General features: G+C 38.3%; 1 protein-coding gene across 13 annotated transcripts in view; it reads left to right on the top strand.

Moving 5' to 3' along the window:
* Positions 1-20,859, top strand: part of PSD3 (pleckstrin and Sec7 domain containing 3) — a 661,802-nt gene that overhangs the window by 590,666 nt on the left and 50,277 nt on the right. For all 13 annotated transcript variants that reach the window (XM_077152669.1, XM_077152668.1, XM_077152670.1 and 10 more), the window contains one exon: positions 18,867-19,024. In XM_077152669.1, the coding sequence (XP_077008784.1) occupies positions 18,867-19,024 (158 nt within the window). The remainder of the gene's footprint in view (positions 1-18,866; positions 19,025-20,859) is intronic.

Consider the following 20,859-nt stretch of genomic DNA (forward strand, 5'->3'; position numbering starts at 1 on the left):
TGGGAGCTCACGATTCCCCAGCTCGCTGTGGATGGAGAGAGGAAAGGTGCATGTTGACTGCAGTGAAGCAGGACAGCCCTTTTCCGGGCCCAGCAGGGGTCTGGCTGTCCCCCCACCCCCCTGCCCCCGCAAGGAAGGGCCCAGAATGTGGGCTGATGGGGGACAAGGCCATGATAACACTGCCCTCAGTGGTGATGATGGATAGGGAATGATTTTTTAATATATTTGAAATCATACTGTAATACAGTTTTGGCATCTTATTCTTTTCACTCTACTTTATTACCATAAACACTTTGTCATGTTACTAAAATTTGTCAAAAGCAATTTTTTTTATTTTGGACAATCTGGTATCTGGCAACAGTGAAATTGTCACTGGTATGTTATTTTCTTTCCATTTCCTTATAGGAGTTATACAAGCATTGACTTCTAAGTGCCTGTAATAGATTCTTATTAAATGGATTTACTACAATTTAATCTTTACCCCCTTTTTTAGACACATTCTCTTTAAAGTTTTCTACAGCTATAAATAACAGTACTTATTTATTTGTGCACATATTTCATATATCCTTAAGAAGGATTCCTGAGAGTCATTAGTTACAGGGTGTAGGAACCGTTTAAAGTTCTTGAAACCTATTTCTAAATTGCCTCTAGAAAGATTGTACCAGTTTTCATTCCCTACAGCAGTGATGCTGTGTCTCTCACCATAGACTTTTCCCACCGCATTTTGATTATCGATATGTGGGTAAAGTGAGAGGTCTCATTTGTTTTGAGCTTTATTTTAATTCAGTATACATGCACATGAACTTAACATGGATATTTTCCCATCGCTGCCTTTCCATGCTTGAATTTCGGTGGAAAATGAGGCCTTTTCCATTTGAAATGACGTCTCAGGGACTCCATCAGACAGCAACTCCTGTGTGATGCCACCTGGGCTTGTACCACTGAGATAGCAAACTGCTCTGAAATGTAGATAGCTATTGGGAACAAAAGCAATTGAGACTTGCATTTCAAACATGTCAAAATGTTATATTAATGTACTATATATTAAGATTGAAAAAATTATTCTTTTTAAAACCAGTCTTCCTAGGGTTCCACCTAGATCATTAATAAAAGAGCCTTGACTGCTCTCCATATATCCTTTATCAAAATACTACCAGAGCAACTTTATAAGAAACATTGTTATAATTCTTTCTTTCTTTGTTTTACTCCTTCGTTAGAACTTTTTTCAGTTATCTAGATTGGGAAGAACTATATCTAACACAAACACTTTTGGAATAGATCAGGTAAGGATCATAGAGCATGAACTGCTTCACCTTGGGCCAGAGCTTCTTGTGTAACCAAATAACCTTTGCAAAGTGAGCTGTTTGGTGTTAGCTGAAACCAAGAGATCACAAAGAAAATGATTTGTGGCATCCTTCCAAAATGTGCCTGTTACTTTGAGGAATGTAACGTAAGGAGAAATGGGGGCTGTTATTGTTATTAGGCAACTAACCTTGTGCTTAGGTGGCCAAATGTCTTGTATTGTCTTTATCTCCCTTTGGAGTCAGCCCAGCTTCTTTTATAAGTCAAAGCAGCCTGTGTGCATGATGGGCCCACACTGGTCCTTTCAGCTAGCTCTGTGCCTGCAGGGAGCAACCCTTTCAAATTAAATTTCACATATCACAGCTGTTTGCCCAACATAAATCCCATACTCTTAGCTCATTTTTTCATTTTCTCAAATCTCTATAAAGGGTGCAGTTGTCTTTCATTTCAGTGAATACCTAGCCACAGGATTTCCACCCACTCCATCCTAGGGTGGGCCTGGGAAGGGGAAAAAGTCCTTTTGCATTCAACATTTGACTGCAGTGAAAGCAAAGAGAGATTTTGTTTCCAAATTATCAGCTTTTCCTATATCATTGTCCTCACCTTGGGTGAGTTTAACTCATCCAGATATAGAAGAAAAAGGGCTAAATATTGACAGGGTAATGATTTTGTAGACTTTGAAGCCCTGCATCAGTCTGGATTAGGACTCCAGAATTAGATTACATTTCAAATTTATGGTACATCTAGGGTGTGGCAAATGTGCATTTGGATGGAGAAAGTTGGGTGGCATTCCTCTTTTAAAAAGAAAAACCTGGCACTAGGAAATTATACATTTGTGTGGGAGAGTGCAAAGTAGAGCTGTGAATTATCTATCAGGTTGGTATTTCATTTGAATCAATAAAAATGCCAGCAGGGCTGTGAAATATCTTCTTAGGATGAGAGTGAGCCAAGAAAAGGGCATCGTTGTTTTGCAACCAATCGCTACTCTCTTCTTACTGTAATATTAATGGTCTTTAAAAAGTGAGAATTTGAAAGAATGTGATAAAAGCTTGAAATCTCAGTGTGATCATCAATATGTCTTCCCAGAAACCCCTCACACATCCTAAAGACTAGCTCATCAGTTGGTAGAAGCTTAACCTTAGCAGGCCAGGATCTTTATATGGTTGTTCTATCCTGGTTTCTTAATTATTTTCCCCCTAAGTTGTAAAATTCAAAAACAAAATGGCACATAGACCATATAAATATGAAAACCCCATGGGCATGTGCATCTGAAAATGCCACGTGCTGTAAAGTTATGTTAACTTTTATGGTTCTTCCTGCTGCTACTACTGAGCAGACCTTTGCTCCAGAGTAACCTTTGGGATATTGCGCTTCCCTCCTGAAAGAGCAGTAATTTATGCTTAGCTTTTTTGTTCATTGGGTTATCTCTGGCTTATTGTGTTGGAGGCTCAGTACTGGTAACAGTATGTCCACTAGAGTCCTGCTAATGTTCGCTTGTTGGTTAAACTTAGTCCCACTGTAGACCATGTCTATCAGACATGATTGCTCACACTAGAAAAGGAAACTAAATTATGTGATTTCAAGGTGATAAATCTACAAATTAAGGTTTACCTCTATCTTGGTTTGCCAGCTACAGTCACAAATACCACATTCTGGGGCTGGCTGCAATTGACTGGGTCCTTGACTTTTCTGTCACATGGCAGTGCATATGGCAGCATCTTCTTTCTCTTCTGCATTTGCTCCCAGCTTCTTGCTCTTCCCCTACCTTTCTCTCTGTGGCCTTCTCTATAAGGCCTCATAATAGGATTAAGACCCATCCTAATTCAGTTGGCCACACTTTAAAAAGATCATCCTCAAAATATCCTATGGAGTGGGCCACGGTGGCTCAGCAGGCAGAGTTCTCGCCTGCCATGCCAAAGACCCAGGTTTGATTCCCGGTGCCTGCCCAAAGGAAAAAAAAAATATATATGTGTGTATATATATATATATAAAGTGTTTACATCTGCAGGGATGAATTAAGTTTAAGAACATGTTTTTTCTGGGGTACATAATTCAATCTACTGCAGTTTCCTCACATATTTGTTTAGAGTTCATTGTGAGTCAGGTACTATGCTAAATGCTGGGTTTTCAAAGAGGCCTGAGACACAGTCCCTGCCTACATAGACCTGCAAAGTAGGGGGAGAAACAGTGGAATTGAACATTCACAAAGAATGGGAAAAGACACACCAGAGGCCTCACCCAGCATGCCTGCGAAAATCAGACACTGCCCTGAGTGATCAACACATTTTAATGCCTGAAGAACCAGCATAAGTTTGCCAGGCAACTAAGGCAAGAAAAGACATTTTAGCCAAAAAGGAGGTAAAAGCAACAGATGTGAGAAAACATGGCATATTCAAAGAATGGCAAGCAGTTTTTATATTTGGATCATACAGTGGATGGGGGTAGCAAGCAGTAAAAAGATGATGAAAAATTATGTTTTAAGCAACAAATGTACCATGAAAATGAAAGAAATGGTGTCATATATCATATACTGTCCACTACTACAGAAGAAGCAGCTTTCTTCCCCGAAAGAATTTCAGACTCTTAGAGTCTGAGTTCACTGCTGCCCTTACCTGTACTGCCAAGAGCTTAAGGATTGAGATGGCATTCTATAGTCCATGCTTAGCAGCTCTTCTCATAGGACCTGTCGAGTAGGACATGTGCCCTAGGAATGCCATTTTGGTCTCCAGTTTCCCCTCTTGGTGCTCTTAGAATGCTAATATCACAATGCTGGGATACATGTATGGCTGAGAAAAGGTGTTAAGCCCTCCTCCTCTGGAGCTAGCTCTCCCTTATTTGAATGAGGGGTAATGAGAAAGGGGCCACCTTTCTCCTAGCCGAAGAGTTGTTGGATCCAGTCTGGCAAAGACTCACTTATTTGCCTTTCTGTAATGGAGGGGCTCTGCCAGGTGTGGGGCTGTAAAGGCAAGAGGGGCCTCCTCGTTCCTTTAGAGGCCACCTTCTACCTTCCAATGACCATGCACATACACCACACACATACACAACTCCACCCCGTTGGAATAAGTACCTAGTGTTTAGAGTCTCGTTCCATAATCATTTGCTCTTCAATCACTTTTAAGCCTTTCCCCAAGACTTCTCAACTATAAGACAGCCTAATTTTTTTTTAACCTATATAGTCTGTTCTCTTTAGCAATAAAGGGGGCAGGCCACTGTGGCTCAGCAGGCAGAGTTCTCGCCTGCCATGCCTGAGACCTGGGTTCTCTCTGTCTCTCTGTCTCTCTGTCTCTCTGTCTCTCTGTCTCTCTCTGTCTCTCTCTGTCTCTCTCTCTCTCTCTCTCTCTCTCTCTCTCTCTCTCTCTCTCTCACTCTCACACTCTCACTCTCACTCTCACTCTCACTCTCACTCTCACTCTCACTCTCTCACTCTCACTCTCACTCTTATTCAGCTGAAGGAGAACCAGGCATAGGTAAAATTATCCTGGAAAAGAGCTCGAAAACCTCTCAATCTCCATTCACTTACCCCCCTTCCCATTCAACCAAAGAGGTTTGTCACAAAGATTTTCAGTCACTCCTCTAGGAACTTGAAGACTTCATCAAGTCCTTGTGCCTCTCACGTTTATAACAGTACCTATGTATTTATAGCCCCTTCTATTGCATGCCCTCCTCCCCTCCTAACACATGCATACAATACCAACAGCTTGTTAAAGAGAGAGAGTTTTGTTGGGCGGGAAAACTCTTTCCTCTGCTTCCTCAAATTCTCCAAGGAAGATATGTTCCTTAGAAGACTGTTAAATTCCTCTTAGAAGAGAACTTTAGCAGTAGGTGTACCTAGTCAAATCCAGGTCCATCACAGCTAATTTTCTGATTTGGAGCTATTTATTATCTTCTCTGAACCGCAGCTTGTTCACCTATAAACTGGGTACAGGAAGCAGGGTGGAGGGGTTAATTTGCAAGGTTAATGTAAATAATTTGTTTTAATATGTGAAAAATACCTGGTGTGTTAGTTTGCAAGCTATCAGAATGTGATATACTAGAATATTCCAGTACTAGAACTGGAACAGCTTTTAATAAGAGGAATTTAATGTCATAAATTTATAATTCTAAGTCTATAAAAAAAAAAAATGTCCAAAGTAAGGCAACCAGGAAAGATACTTTAATTCAAGGAAGGCCAATGGGTCAGGAATACCTCTTTCAGCTGGGAAGTCATGTGGCTGGCATCTGCTGATCCCTTGCTCCTAGGATCCATTGTTTTCAGCCTCTGTTCCTATGGGGTTTCCTTACTTTGCTTCTCTGGGACTAGCTTTCATCTCTTAGCTTTGCTTGGTCTCTCCAGGTTCTGGTCTGGTTAACATCTCATGGTGATATCTGCTGGGCTCCAAGCATCTCTCCAAATATCCATGTCTCTGTTCTCTGAAGCATCTGTTCTCTAAGCATCTACATCTGTTCTCTCTGTCAGTTCTGAGGCTTCTGTTATTTCTGACTTTCTCCAAAATGTTTGTTCTTTTAAAGGATTCCAGTAAACTAATTAAGACCCACCTGGAATGGGTGGAGTCACATCTCCATCTAATCAGAAGGCCACACCCACGATCGGGTATGTCACATCTTCATGTAGAGAATCTAATAGAAAGTTTCCAGCCTACAATATTGAATCAGGATTAAGAGAGACAGCTGCTCCCGCAAAATTGAATCAGGATTAAAACATGGCTTTTCTGGGGTACATAATACTTTCAAACTGGCACACCTGGTATTCAGTAGATGGGTAATAAATTTTGCTTCCCTTCCTGATAACTCTTATAAGAGGAAAGATAGTTTTCCATTTGATCCTTTTCTGATTCTTGCCAATCTCATGAATATTAAAGTGACTGATTCAGACCTACTTTGTTCCTGTTTTACAATCCTAAAACAGAATTCTGTGTAATGAAATAAGAGCTAGGCCTACCATCTCAACCATTCAAATATAAACCCTTCCTTTCCCACTAGCTTTATTGAGGGATAAATGAAACTCTCTATTGTTTCTTTGCACTTCAGATTAGAAACAGTCAAGCCCTCCTAGTACTGGTGCAAGGAATAATAGTCAAGGCATAGGGCTTCGTGTTCTGGAGTTAAGGGTAACACAGACCCTGGCTATAGGTATTGCACTGATGTTAGTTCCTCACTCCCATAGGCGTTGGGTTATACATGATGGTCGTTCCCTGTATTTGGCTTCCAGTTAGAGTGGTTTTACCAGAAATCAGACCCACACCTTTTCTCGCTCCCCCTCCTAGACCTGGAGATTAAGGTACTACTCTGACTAGGGTCCTTTCTTTGGAAAAACAAGCTGTAGAATCTACCCACCCATTTCATATAGCAAAAACATGAAATAAATGCAATAGGGACCTCCTATCTGGGAAAGGGACATTTAAGAGGAGTATTTCCATATTAAAACTAAAAAATCCCCACATATTTTTGCAAACACAGCTGCATAGGAGGATATTCCAGTTTTTTCAGTGGAGGCTGTAAGGCCTTGGAGGTTCTTTAACCCACCCAGGATTGTGAAGGGGGCAGTGGTAAGCTAGTATTTTTCCCATTAAGCCTTCTTGGGTAAACTCTAAAATTGTAGGTTGTGACATTTCTAATTATTAGAATTTTAAAACAAGCTATTAGTGGTGATGGGGGGAAATAACTTTGATCTCATCCACCAGATTCACCTAACTTCTGGTGGAAACATAGCGAGTGTGCAGTAACTTACTCTCTTTTACTTTAAATTTCTGCTTTAGTAAGGACTGATGAGTACCCTCTCTTTTCTTGACTCGACTCTATCTACTTCTTTGGATTGTGGGACTCTGTCCAATCCTCTTCTATAATTAGAGTAAGTTAGTTTCTGAGATATTCTAACACAGACCTATTTTCCAGTATTCTTCCTTATTCCCCAAACCATGAAAAGTCACAGAAATGTCAACATCCCAACTTTTTTTGACCCTCAGAATGCTATTCAAAAGTAGCCTAGGCATCCATTATCAGCTGAACTTTGGCTACCTTTTTCTTTTTTCTGTTTCTTTTTCTTTGGTCTTCTAAAAACAGTCTACCACACTTGTTCTTGGGATGAAAAATACAATACCAGTACAGATACACATACTATTAGGTAGGAAGCAAATCAATAAGTGCATCTATAGATTAGGACTCTGCCAGTTCTTCAGAATGCTGGAGATATGGTTGTTAGCAAAATATAGCATCTGAAAAGATCAATAAATAAAGAACATGGTCAATGCAACTTAATAAATGCTACAAAGAGGGAAGTATGCTATGGGAGCACATTTGGAAGCACATTTAACTGAGCCTTAGGAAAAGAAGGAAAGATAGTAGAAGGATTCATGAAGGAAGTAATATCTTAGACTTAAAAGGCAAATAGATATGAGTCATATGAGGGATTCAGAAAAGGAGGAACGTGTAGATGCCTGAATGTGAGAGAGTATGGAGTATGGTACATCCAGGGAGCTGTGAGTTCAGTGCAGCAAGGCAGATTATGAAAACCTTCAAAAGTATGTTAAGAAGTTGGAACTTTGCCTCACAACAATGGGGAGCTATTGAAGGGTATTAAACTGGGAAGTGACAAGATCAGATTTTCAGAAAGATCATGCTGGCTTTGAGAAGGAGAATGGATTGGAAGCAGGTAAGACTGGAGACAGAGAGACAAAATTAGTTTAAACTAAGATAGGGACAATGAGGAGGGAAAAACGTGGTCTAATTTGAGATGTTGAGTTCAAGGTGTCTATGGAATAATTAATGGAACTTTCTAGTAGGCAATTAAATATTCAGATCTAGTGCCAAGGAGGGAGCCTAGAAATATAGATCAGGAGAATCAGGAAAAAATAGTGATAAGTTAAGCTAGGGGGTAGATAATGTCTCAGAGAGTGTATATAGTGCCAAGAAGATAAAGGATACTCTTTTTTTTCTTCTTTTTCTTTTTGGAGGATACTTTTTACATGCCCTGTGAGGGCAAGAGGGTAAGGAGCCTGAGCAGTCACCAGAGGCAGGAAAAGAGGAAATGTTCATGTTGTAATAAAAAGATTAAAATAGAAATTGGAAAGTGGAGTATATAGGCGACTACTTCTAAGAAGCTTTTCACTTGTAGTTACCATTTTGATTATCCCTCCACCCTGGCTCCCTTTTGGTATCCCTCCTTCCTGTGACATTTTGCAAATAATTTAGATCCCTAATGTTTATCTCACTTCTACTGAATCTCTTTTCTTTTGGTTATTGATTTCTCTCTCAAGTAAAGTAAATCCTTTTCTTTCCATCTTTTCCCAAGACAGTTTCTGACACTATCCTAAGCCCTTGCCTTGCTTTTCCAGGTCATACCTAATCTTCCTTATCTCCATTCACCTCATTTTCCTTTCTGACACCATTGCTTAATGTTACTTAATGTTACTTAGTCATGGTTGCCTCTAACTATCAAGCAAAAACGCAATCCACAGTATGTTATGATAGTAATATCAGAACCATTTACAAATTGTCATATTGGGAGTTAGAAAAAAACATGGTGTCTGACCCCTGAAAGGGCCTGGTGAACAGTATAGATGAGAAGATAAATCTTGTGAAATAAATGGTCAGTGAGCTTTTATACATTATCTCATGAAAAACTGCAAGTTAACATGCTGTAGACTGAGTATATGGATAAGAATTGGAAAAAAAGGGTAAATCGAATGCAGTTGGGTGAATATTTTATTTTCAATTTCTGAAAGTCTTTGAGATATAGCCTATGAGATACACCACCAAAATAAAGGCTGATTTAAATATTACACTCACTGAGAACTATTCCAGGGTCCAGGTACCAATGATGATAAGGCACAATAGGACATTCATGAGAGAGGGACTGTGCCTCTCTTCCATCTGAGTAAGAATGCACACCTGTCCTCATTGGTTCTGATCCTAGCAGTGCTCCCAAGCCCCAGGTAGCCTATGCCTTAAAAATGTATGGCCTTGTGGTAGTGAATTGTTACTACTAGAACATAAAGTGTTCATGGCAGAGGCAACTAATATTTTAATGTAGCACTCATAGTTTATATGTGCTTTTAAAATTTGAAATTGGATGAACTGATGATAAAATGATCAAATTCTTGTTAGACCTGATGATTCGTCATTGTTGATTTTTGGATATTATCTTCATAGGCATTTGTCAACAGGGAGTGATCATCTGTTAGCCAAGTGTTTAGATAAGCCTTTGCATATCACATAACTTCAAATCTGTTCTTTCAGTTTCTTTCATGGGTTTTGTTTCAGACCCTGCAGGGTCTACCTCTTTCCTGAAACTATTTTTTGTAAATTTTATGAGGATATTTTTGTTACAGACCTGGTTGTGACAAAACTGAACAATGCTACCTTTCAGATAAAGTGTCAGGTGATTGATGGAATGGTTAAGAGTGATGGGTGTAGGCGGCTGGTTAGTTCATGGCCATTGAGTTACCTTAGAGAATAGCTATTGATTATTGTCTTTCCCAGGCAAGGCTCTTGAAAATTTTTATCTCTAGGATCTAGAAAACATGTATTCAAACCTGAATATATGTCTTTTAAAAATGAACAATTAATTCATTATCTAAAAATTGAGTTGGCTATCCCAGTATTCTGGGAACACTCTGTCCTTGATGGAAAAATCTTCTCTTCATTCCTTGGGTCACTTGGAAGAGAAATTTGTTTCAGCTATCTGTAAGATTTTTTAAAAGTCGAGTTGGAAAGGGAATGTTTTCAGTGTTTGAAGTGTAGGTAGCATCAGGGGTGAGCCTGGGTCAGCCAGAAGGAAGACACAGGAGATGTGAGGCCTCCCAAGCTGTGATGATGGTGGTCAGTCTAGGGTGGATGTGCCAGATACCATAGTGCCAGGAGCCGGCTGATAGCTGGCCTGATCCCCTCTAGCCCTTCCTGCTTTCCTGTATGCCCAGGGCATTTTTAATTCCTTTCATAAAAATGCTGGCTGTGTGCCCTGTCGCTCTTTGGAAAGGCCATGTGGACCTTTTCTCATTCTTAAAAATAATAATAACAATAAAAAAAGAAAGGAAAAATGCTTGAAAGAAGAAAAAAATTAAGTAGACTTTGAAGACAAGTGTTTCCTTGGGAGAATGATAACTCCCAAATTTTCAATAGTGGCAATTTGGGGGAATATTCCAGTTTATCGAAGAAATGTGACCATTTTGTAAGGGACATTTAAGACAATCATAATTTTTAAACTATAAATTCATAAAAGGATCTTGCAGCTGGAAACATGCACAGGCTCTTCGGCTGTGCTCTGAAGGATTCTCTTTGGTGAAGCATAATTCCTATTTCAATGTCTGGCAAGCTGTTTAGTTTTCTTGTTTGTAATGAATTATTTGCCCCCGCATAAGGACCTCTTGCAGTGCTTTGGACTTTGTCACAGTCACTCTAAAGTGAACTCTATCCAGGACTCAGACCTCTTTCCCAGTGTGCCACTCACATTCCTAGGTGTTGGGGACTGAATCCTGTCCCCCACAAAAGGCATGTTCAGGTCCCAACCCCTGGTCTTAGGTCCTTTGAAGTTGGTACTGATTACGGTGCATCCAAACTGAATGAGGGTGGGCCTTTATCCATTATGACTGAAGTCCTGATAAGCAAAGGAAATTGGGCACAGAAGAGGAAGCCACAGGGAGCAGCCAGAAGGTGGAAGTCAACAAAACCTGGAAGAGAAAGGAGACACTGCCATATGCATTGCCGCATGACAGAAAAGCCAAAGAACCCCAAAGATTGCCCCCAGGAGAAAGCAAGGGTTTTAGCCTCTGAAACCATGAGCTAATACATTCCTGTTATCAAGCCAACCCATGGTATGGTATTTGTTTCAGCAGATGGGAAATAAGCTATTAGGCAATGCTTTTCTTTCCCTCTCTCTCTGTTTCCCTCTCCCTCCATCTTTCTGTTCCTCCACTTCTTTTCCCTTTCTTACTCTTTCTCACCTTATCCCTCCTTTTTCTCTCTCTCTTACGGTCTTCATTTCCCCCTTTCACTCTTTCTTCCTTCCCTCTCCTTCCCTCTCTACCCCCACCTTCTCGAAGCCTTCTCCTCCCTTGCTCTCCACTTCTCTCATCCGCTTCCCCGTCCCTTCTTTCAATAAACTTAACATCCAAGCCAATCATGGGAAAGTTGTAGGAAACATAGGAACCAGACACTATCTTGGTCCTCAAAGAACTCTGACTGGATGTGGGATAGAGAAGATGGACACACATGTCAGCTTAGTCACAGACAGAGACACAAGGGCTTCCTTTAACAGTCATGTTAGCAAAGTTAGAACTGAGAGGAAATCAGAAAATAACGTACCACCAATAAAAGCTTTGATCATTGTATTAATTAGAAACATCGGAGAGACATGGAAGAGTGAGCGCTGAGATTTTTTTCTACTTTTAAAATACTTTGATAAATTAAGACTTTTTAAGTTTCTTCATATACTGAGTCAAGGAATCCTTTATTCTTTAAATTGCAAGGGCTGTTGATGGTTATCTGCTCCATCCAACTCTCTTCCAGTGCAGCTGGATAGTCATTTAAAAGAAAGATCTTGGCTTACTTACCAGATTTATTCCGGAAAATTTCTCATGCCTTACTGAAGTCTAGGCTGATTGAAAAATCACTTCAAATCCTCCTATGTCCCCTCCCTAAGTGGAGAATGGAGGGTTAAAATGCAAAGTTTCTCAGTGCTAACAAAGAAAGAGGTCTCCTCCTACAGGCCAGTACCTCCATATCATTGTAAGAAGGAAGGCAGATACCATGTGCATCTTAATTGAATAAAAAATATTTTGAATGTTTCATCCTTTTTTTTCTTCAATCTGCTTATTCTTTCAATTTTCTATTCTTTAGTAATATAGGATATATTTTTCTGACTCTAAAATTACTTATACAACATGAGAGAGATTAAATGTTCCTTCAGCTTTAAAGTTCTGTAATTAAGTGATTCTGGAATGCTTGATAAATGGTCCACAACATGCCTGTATTTAACTTGCCGTTTCTCCTGGCTTCCGGATTCGTGGAAACAGCACTTTCTGTGCTCCCTTGGTAAAAGAATGAAGCTGAACAATTTTTAGAAAGATATCTAACTATAAATAATTAAATATTTTAGAAAGGAAAATCATCAAATCATCAAAAATGCTTATTGTGTCTTTTCTTTGCATCAGGAAATTAATAGTTTAACAACAAGTTTACTTTCATTGCTGACATTTTTAATAACCTTTTAGCTTCAAGCAACAGCTTAGTTTCTAAACTTCCCTTCTACATTCTCTGAATGAAAATCAAGACCATTTCAAATCTGTTTTAATTGTGATATAGCAATTTTTTCTATCTAATAAGGCATAGAGTAAATAACACCTTGAAAACTGAACTCTGAGTTTTTAATTGATGTTGAGTTTCAATTGAGATTTGGTCGCTTTCCAAATTGTACTTTGTATTCATCTGAGGGTACAGATTTTCAGAGTTGGTGCCAATTATTTGTGCATATGTAGGGTGATTTTTGTGTTAGCATGTTATGATTCAACTTCACAATCAAGAGGCTTAATTAACAAGATTCTTAGGAAAAAATTCAAAGCTTTTCATTTCACATTTAAAATGAATTTAAAATAAATAGCACTGTGAAATCCCATTCTTGGTGCTCATTAGGATGGTGAAGTGCTCTAAGGAACCATAATAGATAAAAAGATGTGGTTTGCAGTGAACACAGGGGAGAGTAACATGATTTTAGGTATCATTTCTACCCTTTATTTCTTTGCAAAAATGGATGGTAATTAGATATCATGGAGCATTTTCGTTTCTTATGGAAAATTTCTTGATTGAACTTATCTTGCTTTCTGTGTCACATTCAATTTGCACAGCAAACAGTCTTAAGTTTGAAATGATTTAATTATGATAATTTATCCTTTTTTCTTTCTTCCCAATTCTACCATTTAAGCACCATTTTCTACTTTCAGTGGTGAAAAATAAGGTGTCAGAATGAAGTTGAAGAACAAAGACATTTCTTTTTATCTACTTCTCAACCCTAGTGTTTCCAATCTACCTTGGATTTTGCTCATTTTGTGGACATAGAACTTTGATTTCCGGCAAGAATTCAAAATATGGAATGTAATTTAAGGTTCATATTTTGTCTTTTATTTAAATTGTGTTGTTTTAAGACAAGTGGAAGTTTGATGGACTTAAAATTCTTGGTCTTTGGTAAATAGATTCTGTCTTCTATTTCTATCTAATGAAATTTTCCTTCCAATATAAGGTAAACTTATAGTTAAACATAGAGTTTAGGAGCCTGCCTTGGAATAGAGTGATTTTTTAAAAACTGTGGTACATTTCTCTCAAATTGACACTTACTGTTAACATTTAAGTAGAGTGCTAATAAATGTTGCATTTTAAACTTCTTTGGACCTTTAGAACAGCCTAAGAATGTCACCCTTTAAGCTTGGTTTTGAACCAAAACACCAAGAATATTTATAGTGGCTTCAAGTGTGAAAGTTGAAGTCATTCAGTATTGATAGCTACCAATTGGCATTCTGTTTCTTATTCACCTTTACCAGTTTATTGGACATTATGATATAGGTGGGAGTTGAAATGGTAAGAGTGGTTTTGATCATACCTTATGTAATGAGACAGAAAGAAAGCCAAAAGCAGAAGTAATATTTGGTGGGCAGGCTGAAGCAAATTAATGGTCCGAGAGGTAGAAGAAAACTAAGTAAAATAACAGGAAGCCAAGCAAAAAATGGAAGAATCTTGTGTTGACTTCTTCAAGTGCCATAAGATGAGAATGCAAAAGAATCTATTGAATTTTGCAGTTAGGAGGTCTTTGCTGACATTTGCCATAGCAGTTTCAATAAAGTATGGAAATAGACTCCAGGTTGCAGTAGGTAAATAGTAAATGGGAAACATACATAAAAGTAGTTACTGTGGACTGCTAACTCACTGGATGTAATAGATGGTGGCTAATGGAGAAGGAAGTATTCAGGAGGGACTTATCTTACAATGGTAAGAGAGACCTTGAGCATATTTATAGATTGCGAAGAAGAAGCCAGTTGATATGGAATAATTTAAAATATAAGAGAAACTTAATAACTAATGATACAAGGTCCTAAGAATGACTGATGGAGATTGATCTGAGAGCACAGGGTAAGCCTGGAGCAAAATTCCTTTGTAAATAGAAAAGAAGGTGAAAGTGGTTGCAAAATACAGCTGTTTATTGGTTGTGTGAGTAAGTAAGTTTGGTATTTCCAAGTTTCACCTTGTAAAGTATGCTACTAACAGAAACGTTATTAGTAGTAATTATACCACCTAGCACTTTGTGAGTGCTTAGTGTCTGTTGTGGACATTAAGAGTTTAAAACATAGTATTTCATTTAATTCCATCCAGCTCTATGAAGAAAATATTATTGCCACTTCTCAGAAGAGGAAACCAAAGCTTAGTGAACTTAAGTAACGTGTATAAGATCAGAGAGGCATTAGATATCAGAACTAGGATTTGACCTAGATGTTCTGACTTCAGGCACCTATGCTTTTACCCAGAGATGTAGTGGATTAGTAGTGTTGAAGAGAAGGGTGGAAATTTGGCAGAATGAAACAGAGAGATTATCATGGACATGTGTAAGAATTGTTGGTTGGCACTGGGTGCAACTTGGAGACACTTGCAACTTGGTGGCACCAGCGTGCACAACTGTGTTGATTGCCTCTAGTAGCAGTTAGCAATACTAGTGAATGATCAGAGAAGGGAAACTCAGAGTGGCATTTTTTGTTTGTTTGTTTGAGACTGGAGGGGGTGAGAAAATTAAGACATGCCTTAGCAAAATTCCTGTTTCTTAAGATAAAGAGAAAAAAAACATGAGATTACTAACAGAAAGTACAATTAAAAAAACAATAAAGAATCAGACTAGAATCAGACTTTTATTGCACTGAAAGTTAGAAGACTAGAATAATATCCACAGACAACTGAGAGAAAGGTTACAACCAAGAGTTCCATACCAGTCTTATACCTGTCAAGGAAAATGAGACATATTTGAGGATAAATAAGAATTAAAGAGTATATTATCACTCAAAGAAGAGAAAATAACAAAAATGAGAACAGAGACCTCATAGGGAAAAGATAAAGGGAAAACACATGAGCAATGAAACATACAAATGAATCTAAAATAATAAGGGAAGACTTGGTGAATATATAACGTAAGTGCAAAATAAGATTTTTTGAAACAGAAAATAGATAATACAAAGTAATTTTAGTAAGAGTCTAGGGCTAAACAAAATTTAGGACTAATGGGAAGGAGAGGCAGAAGTGAAAGTATCTGTATAGTCTTATCTTGTTGATGTGGGAAATAGGAAAGAGTAGAGCATCTTGGTGGGAAACATTCTTTTTAAGTTTTTTCCCTATGTGACTAAGCATACATAAACAGGGTTAAGAAGAACATTTTAAATTTAAAAAAGAGTGCATAGTCCTAAAGAAGATAATAGTCATAAATGCACCAAACAACATAGCAACAAAAGTAAAACAAAAACTATTGGAAATGCAGTGAGAACTTACAGTGCAGTTAGTTTACTTGTCTCATGGGGGGAAACTAGTAGAAAAAAATAGTGTAAGGACATAGAAGAATTGAATCAATAAACTTGAATATAAATACACACTCATACCTCAGAGAATAAACCTTTTTTTGTATGTCCGTGGAACATTAACAAAAATCAGCATGTACTTGTCACAAAAAAAGCTTTAACCAATTTTAGGAAAAAAAAGATCTTAAGACCATGTTCTCTGATCATAAATCAATAAAATTAGAAATATATCATGATAAATAATCAAAATATTAGGTACTTTAAATTTGATCAGAACAATCATTGAAACTACTAAGATCAAAGAGAAAAACGAGAAAGAAAGCTACAAACTGTCTAGAAATCAGTGGGAGAAATACTTTGATTCCCAAACTGTTACACAGTATAACATATAATCAGAGGAAAAAATACAGCCTTAAATGTTCTTTTTTGGGGGGGGTGCGGGGGGTGGCAGAGAGTGCATGGACTAGGAATCAAATCCAGGTCTCCTGCATGGCAGGCAAGAATTCTGCCACTGAACTATCCTTCCACCCCCTTAAATGCTCTTTTAATTAAATCAAAACTATGAAAAATAAAAGAACTAAATAATCATCCTAAGAAATTTGAACAAAAAATAAAAGAAATGAGAAAGAAAGAATAAGGTTAAAAGCCAAAATCACCAACTTGGAATATCACAAAAAGTGCATACAAATATATAGGCTAATCTTTGTGCAAACTCCGGTATCAAATGTGTTAAGGACAAATATGTGTGTAAATGAATGTAGCATATACATTCCCTGAAGGTAACTTTGGTCCTGTCACTTACCCCACATCCCCATTATCCATGTAACTCAGATTCTGTTTTAGTTTATAAAAGCTGCCTGAATGCATATACCAGAAATGGAATGGCTTTTAAAAAGGAGAATTATTAAGTTGCAAGTTAACAGTTCTAAGGCAATGAAAATGTCCAAACTAAGGCATCAAGGGAAAGATACCTTGATTCAAGAAAGGCAGGTGGGTCCGGAACACCTCTGTCAGATGGAAGGGCACAGGGCAACGTCTGCTAGCTTTCTCTTCTTATCTCATAAGCCTTCCCCAGGAGCGTTTTCCTTCTCCCTCTCCAGAGGTCTTTCGCTGGGTGGCCTCTGTAGGCTCTGTGCTTTTTCCAAAATGGTTCCCTCTTAAAAGGCTGCAGTAGGTAACCCCACCTTGAATAGATGGAGGCACATCTCCATGGAAGCCATCTAATCAAAATTACCTCCCATAATTGGGTGAGTCATATCTCCAAGGATACAATCAAAAAGCTCCCACCCAGCAATATGGAATGAAGATTAAAGAGCATGGCTTTTCTGGGGTACACAACAGATTTAAATTGGCACAGATTCCTATCTGGAAACTAAGTGGTTGAATTGGATGGGTGCCAGATTTGCATGTTCTAATGTGGCATAATCATAAGGCTGAAGGGGAGTCTATTGTCCTACTACCTCGAGCTGAACTCCTGTTCTTCTCAACATTTTCTTGAAAGGAGGTTTGTAAGTTGTTGAAATGCTAAATTACTGAGAGAGCTCTCATTTGATAAAAAACATAGCTAGGTTATAGTTTTATATATTAATGTAAATTATAGAAGAATAGGAATATAGTGAATATATTTTAAGATTTTTTTCATTCTTTATTTATCATAGCTCTCTAGAAGACTGTCATTAACAGCAATTCTTAACCTAAGACACACTGCATTTCCAAAAATAGTCATTGTGCTATCAATGTTATAAATTTAGGTAATCTTTATATTGCTCTGGTATTTATTGCCTATTTTAGAGGGAAAACCTCTGCCTTCTAGCACTCTTCACCAATAGTGGTCATTAATGATCAATAGCCTGCTGTTATTTCCTGACTCAGTTTGCATTGATGGCATTAGTACATTTGAATTCTTGATCTGTGTGTTGTGGGAGTCGGGGTGGGGGGAGGGTGGGAAGGTATGGGAAAAGCATAATCTTCTGTATTTTTTAGTCTGTAAAACAAGTTTATGGTAAGAGAACAGACAAAGTCTCCTTTTGGTTTTTGCTACTAATTAGAATGTTGTGTGTATGTGTGTTTTCTTTACAGAAGAAATGCAAGTTTATTTAGCACTGTATTTTGTCTTAGATAAAATATGGGAAGGGGGGAGAAAGAGGGTCTTAAACACTGTAGTATAGCCGTATTATATTTACATTGGTTTTGAAACCTTTGGGATTCTAGTGGATCCAGGAACTACTAGGAATAATAGAATCAAACTTCTTTTAAATCCTGCTTATTATTCTGCTAGTTGTTTTTTTTTAATAATTGTGTTTGAAGAAGTGCCATACAGAAGAACCTCTTTCAAATTTATGAATGTGTAATGATACCCAGAGATAAAATTGCCTCTGTTCATGACAGCTTCCTTTTCATGTAATTTTACTGACTTTTCAAATTTATAGCAGTCTAAGCTTTCTCCTAATTATTAATCTGTTTCCTTTTTTTCTTTCAGCAGAAGAGCTGGAGAAATAATTTTGTGTTTACTCCCTATTTTTCTTTTGATAGTATTAGTCTAAAAAGAAAGTAGCTGGAAAACGTAGTGTCTTTAGAACAAAGAGCACAGTGGTTTTGTTTTCACCACAAGTATAATTCTGTTGATGGATATCTGGAAGCTTTTGCATCTATCCATTTAATCCGCAAACCAAATCACTCTAACTATGGGACCTAGCCTCATTTCAAATCACTATAAAATGTACATAATGGACATTTTGTCTTTGTTCTTCCTTAGCTGTTTACCTTGTCATATATCAGGGTGTTGTTTTTTTTTAAAGAAATTGCCTTAAGCATGTGTATTTTCTAATTCTCAGCAACTTTTTTTTCAAACAAAAGGATGATCTGTGATATTCATGAAGTAGCAAAGAGTGGTTTTACTCATCATTCATTTCACTTTTTTTGTGCACCCTTGTGGATTTTTAAAATTTTGTCCTTTTGATTATAGGTTTAAAACTATATTGAAATCTGAGGATAAGCTTGCTTTGTTATCTTTGGATCTGTCCATAGGATGAATATAAACCAGAAAAGGCCCTGTCTGAAGAGGACTTAAAAAACGCCGTGAGTGTGCACCATGCACTGGCATCCAAGGCCACGGACTACGAGAAGAAGCCAAATGTGCTCAAACTTAAAACTGCTGACTGGAGAGTCCTGCTTTTTCAAGCTCAGTATGTATTTTTTGTTTTGGTTTTTTTTTGGGGGGGGGGGGGGCTTGGTCTTTAATTAGTACAGCACTTTTTTGTTCCTAGGAGAGGAATCAGGCTCTGCAGGGAAAATTTTTTTAAGCTGGAGTCAAAATCATTAACTGGTTACGTTAGAGAGACAAGTACCTAAGAAGACTAGAATAAGAAATAGAAGCCCTAGTTCAAGTTTTTTCTCTCCTGTGAAGTAGCCCTGTAACTTTTGGTTGGCCACTTAAAGTCTCCACATCTCCATATCCTCATCAGTAAAACTTGAGGGTTTTAGTAGATGACATCTGTCACACAATGAGTAAAATAGACCTGTCCTAGCTCTTTGTCCTAACATGTAATTTAACCTGTTTGTTAACCTTAGCTTGTTACTGGTGTAGGTAATAACATTGATCTCAAAGAGCTCTTATGGGGATTAAATAAGATCAAGTGAATGAAATACTTCACATAGTATCTAGCACATAGCAGCTGTTCAAGTAAATGTAAATTTCCATCTTAATCTCTTTTCCCTCTCCTTTTGAGCCCTAATAGTCCATGATTATACTAGAAGAAAAAAATAAATCATACTGTGGGCAAGAAATAGTGTAGATTACCACTTTAGTAGGGGAACCAGGATCAGCCTGCAGGATTGGTAGAGGAGCATTCCATGTGAAGAATACTGGATTCATGAGGTAGAAACTTTGGGTTTGAATCTGGAGAGAGGCAGGGAAAGGTGTAGGGAGGTGTGGAATTTAGATCTTCTCCTGGAGCAGCTAGTAAAGAGCCAGGAACTGTCTAGAACAACTGGTTGGGGGTTGTGTGACTGTACACACATTGTACACTGATCTGGAACAGGTGGAAGGGCTAAATTTACAGTGCAGGACTGTAAGTAAAGCCCCCAAACTGTGGAGGTTAGCCCTCCTTCACTACTGGTATGGCAGGCTGTGATGGAGACACTTTCCCGTGGGAAAAAGAAGCAGTCTCTACTAGAAGTGATTCTCTCTCGCTCTCACTCTCACTCTCTCGCTCGCTCGCTCTCTCTCTCTCTCTCTCTCACTCTCACCTGTTCTAAATAGTGCATTAGAAAAAGCCACAGGTATATTTAGTTCTCAGCACTTACCCATGCAAGGGCAGAGTTAAGATATGTCTGGGAGAGAAAGTAACTGGTCAAGTGAAGGAAATAATTCCCTAAAGGTCATATCTTCCCCAAGAAAAGGGGGAGGGATGGGCCCAGCTCATGTGGTAGCCCTTATTTAGAAATTCAGACCCCAGGGGCTGGAAAAACAGAAATAGCTTAACTGTCCTTCTACTTCAGCCTTTGTCTCAACCACTCTCCTGACAGGAACAGAGTCTGCTGACAAAGGCACTGTACCTCTTTAAGCTGGTGGGGAACTGTAGGCTGACAAGTGCCACATGCTGGGAAGGATAGGAAAAGCACAGAGTCCAGAGGCTACACAGGAAAGTCTGAGCTGCCTGCTAGGTCTCATCCTCAGGGATTACACCCTCCCTCTGAGACTTGGGCCTGTCTGGTCTGGAAGAATTTAATTGGGGTTGATCACATCTGGGGAGACACTTCTCAAGAAAAAAGGTTCCATTTAGGCATGGCATGAACCAGAAAACCAAGAGGTGAAAAATTCTGATCGGTTAAATAGAAAGTATGCTAGAGGTCTAAGAATAAGTTGAACTGAATGCTAAAGAACAGGTAGAAAACAAAGCCAACAAACAAGAAAACCCTAGGTAAAAGAGTGAAAAGAAACTCCAGAATAAACTAATTAAGAAAATCAGATACCAGCAAAAAATTCTGAGTCGTACTAGGAAAAAGAAAGATATGGCCC

This window comes from Tamandua tetradactyla, chromosome 3 (genome assembly GCF_023851605.1).
Source record: "Tamandua tetradactyla isolate mTamTet1 chromosome 3, mTamTet1.pri, whole genome shotgun sequence".
Lineage (NCBI taxonomy): Eukaryota > Metazoa > Chordata > Mammalia > Pilosa > Myrmecophagidae > Tamandua > Tamandua tetradactyla.